General features: G+C 35.5%; 1 protein-coding gene across 1 annotated transcript; it reads right to left on the bottom strand.

Annotated features, from left to right (window-relative positions):
- Positions 1–6: 6 nt before the first annotated feature.
- LOC110444573 (S-methyl-5'-thioadenosine phosphorylase-like) lies at positions 7–3,270 on the bottom strand (the record flags this gene model as incomplete). The annotated part of the gene is made up of 4 exons (XM_021488943.1): positions 7–833; positions 1,246–1,368; positions 1,654–1,740; positions 3,118–3,270. Coding segments are annotated over 4 exons (405 nt in total), but the record flags the coding sequence as incomplete, so codon positions are not given.
- Between the last annotated feature and the right edge of the window lie 247 nt (positions 3,271–3,517).

Below are 3,517 nucleotides of genomic sequence, written 5' to 3'. Positions count from 1 at the left end.
GTTGTAGGGTAAAGGATTTTGATTGTGATGTTTTCTTCTACACCTTGACTTTGGTCTTCCTATTATATAACCAGTTACTGGGTGGTGCTACATGTAGAACTATCCACACCTGATTCAGTGATGCACATGTTTCTTCAATCACAACCAAAAGTAGTATAAAATCATATGAACTAGAAGTCCTTTGAGACTATTGTTCGATTCAAGTTCATAGTTTCAGTATACATCTGTGTGATAGGTTTCAATTGTTCTTAGTTACCATCTAGCGTCACTTTATTGAAATTTCTCTTTAGCTCAATTTGGTTGTAATTTATGAAGTATGGTCATCACTGAAATAGGTGTGGAAAATTTCACATGTTGCAACACCCAATAGCTGACCATTTAACTCAAACACCTTGGGAACCAAGATTTTCATCAAGAACAGGCTGTTTTTTCAGATTAAATATATTCAACTTACACAGAAATGTGTATCTCTGGGCACTTTGTTAGCTGGTTTATACAGGTTTCTGAATAAGACAGAGTTCTGTTTAGACAATTAAATGGTATCAAAATCAGAAACGTTACGTATGATTTAGTTGCAGTTACAAAGAAGGGTTGATTCCTGGTCTTTATACAGTAATTGCAGTTAACCCTGTTGGAGCCAAACATCACTGATATGGATTCAGAATACATTTGGAATAACACAATTACAACTCGTTGAATTTTCATGGTTAAAAAGTTTGCATATATATATAGTACAGGTGTAAACTTAAGCTATTGTGTAGCTGAAGTCAAAGTGATGGATTTCCTCCCGGTCAGTAGCTATGTGGTAACATCGTGTTGGACTTGACCATATCCTGTGAAGAAAGAAAAACATTGAAATCAATTATAAATGGAATTATTCCACCATTAGATTGTCTTCTAAATCTAACGGTTCTGCTTTTGATATGAAATACCTTTGGATTTTCTTACAGCAGAATTGAAGATATCATTTGCCTTGTCTAGAAACTGTTACATATCCTGCATACCTGCGATCTCAGAATTATGCTTTGATAAATATAAAAGTGGAACATGGACCAGCTTTATGGTAGCAAGACTGGCTTCAATCTCAGAGAAGCTCTTTAGTAATGTTCAGTTAAGTTCAGGTACCGCTGTCTATCAGCCTTGCAATTGGTATCCTGAAAATTTATACTTAAAGATGGTTGCCAGTGTATGACATAAGCTTGTTAAGCATCTCTACACCAGGTGAGTTTTAAGGTCATGACCTACCTGATTTGCCTTAATGGTTTCACTCCAGTCCTGTTGTCCAATCAGTGGGATGGCCTTCATTAGTACTTTCAGTGCATTGGAGGCGTTTAACTTGAACGTCTTCATGACATTTTGAACATTGACCTTTCAAAGGGAGAAAATATACATTCAATTATACAGATATTTCACGTGAATAGAATTAAATCTAAACACAGAATTTATTTGAAATTTACCTGATGATATATATATACATTTGTACATAATGTACCATATGTCTGTGGGTTGATTTTAGATTCAAATCTAGCGATCTTCTTGAGAATCTGCTAGACTAAATATATTGCCATTATGTGAGGATATTGTTTCAGGATGAAAGGAACAAACAATGGATTGTTTGGCATGATCACATTGAAACTAAGTAACCTCACTTACACTTTCAGTATTGTCCCGCCAGCTGTCGTAATCTGTGACAAGAGCCATTGACGCATAGCAAAGTCCTGCTTCCTTAGCTAACACAACCTGACAACGATAAAAAGTCATTGACTCAACATAATATAATAACCATTGTTCTGCTCAGAGTCATACTGACATAAAAGTTAACAAGGAGATAACCCATTATATTGCTTTCAAATAATGTCATTGTGTTAATAAGAGGAGAGGAAAAATGCACGTCCAGACCAGGATTTGAACCCAGGACCTACCAAAATCAAGACGGATGCTTGACCAACTGAGATACCTGGTCGCTACACTATATTTTTACAAGACATCTCAATTAGGACCACGATAATCATCAATCAATGTTTAGCCACAGTATAAGCTTGATCGATTTTCAAATATAGTTATTCATATAGATTCTCTCAAATGTTTTAACCTATTAGTGCTGTCATTAATTACTTGTACAATACTTGTAGTCAGGTTAATATACCATTGCCTTGGGTCCCGTTTTAAACATTCTTTCAAGAAGAAATATTTTGGTTAATCAATTTTTATCTTATTGACATGTCTATGCAACATTTAAAAGTCACTTTTTGGGTCTTGTAGTCAGGTTTATTAACATATGGTAGATATACCCCGGCACCAACTTAAATGTATCTTGCACTGGCATTCTAGGCCATTTACATTTATCATGATCCAAACAGTTGAATCTGTTGGACCAGAGTTGTTCGTTTATGAAATAAGGTTGGACCTAGTAATCTGATGCTACTTTCAGGAGAGCCTTGACAAAGCCTTACATGTCCTGCATTAACATTTGCAGATCCGCTAGTATTGATACTTGAAAATGTTACATTTAAAAACAGACAAACTGTTTGTTCCAAATAAACGAACAAGCCCTAGTTTTACATTATCTCCAAATAATCTATACACTTTACCAAACACTGAAAGATATATATGACCTAAAACAGTGGTAGCAATTTAAAAGGGAGATAACAACAGGAAAAACCTATGACAGTGCTTCAGTACAGCAGCCCAATTAACATTAAAAGGAAGTAAACCCCCAAACCTTACAGTAGTGGCAGTAAGGACTTATAACATTAAAGGGGGATAATTAATTACATTATCGTGGTAACTGTAGTCGAGTTGAAATATTGGTACCTTTTACTTAATGTCTGGTCCTGTATTTGTGTTCATAGAGTTAAATGAATGGGAAATATATCCTTGTATTGACTCCATCTTCTCCAGTCACGTTTATACATGTACTGAAGTTAGGTTTGTCCAAAATGCAATTTGACCTCCAGAAAGAAATGTATTCATGTTGATTTATTGTTTCACGGGGGATAATCCATTATTTCATATTACCTGGTAGGTATACTTTGGGCGTGTTAAGACGTCAAAGACAGATTACCTATTTTACTTATGCGACATCAAAAAGGAAGGGGCGATAATTCATTACATTACCTCAGGTACTGTTGTCATGTTTATACAATGAGCTCCCCAGGAATGGAAGAGCTTGCTCTCAGCTTTTGAAGAAAACCGTGGTCCCTCGATGGTCAGCATAGTGCCCCCTTTGTGGCACCCAATCGAAAGCTCTTTTGCACAGTTGTACAGAAGCTACAAGATCAATCGATTAAGATTATTATCATTCAGTTGTCATAGTTCATCTTTTTACACATTCTTTGTTTCTTCTTATAAATACTGATGGTGACAGTGTACACGTTAATTTTTCTAACATCAGAAACACATTATTTCAAGGTAAATCAAAAGTGTCAGTTGCTCTTGTCTCAGTTTCTAATGATGCCATATGTTACCTCTTGGTGTGAGAGATGATTGATGGCTTTTATCAATTAGGTTTATGACA

This window comes from Mizuhopecten yessoensis, unplaced genomic scaffold, assembly GCF_002113885.1.
Source record: "Mizuhopecten yessoensis strain PY_sf001 unplaced genomic scaffold, ASM211388v2 hete_36144858, whole genome shotgun sequence".
NCBI classification, from domain to species: Eukaryota; Metazoa; Mollusca; class Bivalvia; order Pectinida; family Pectinidae; genus Mizuhopecten; species Mizuhopecten yessoensis.
Note: the sequence above shows the minus strand (reverse complement) of the source record. Positions and strands in the feature narration are given on the sequence as shown.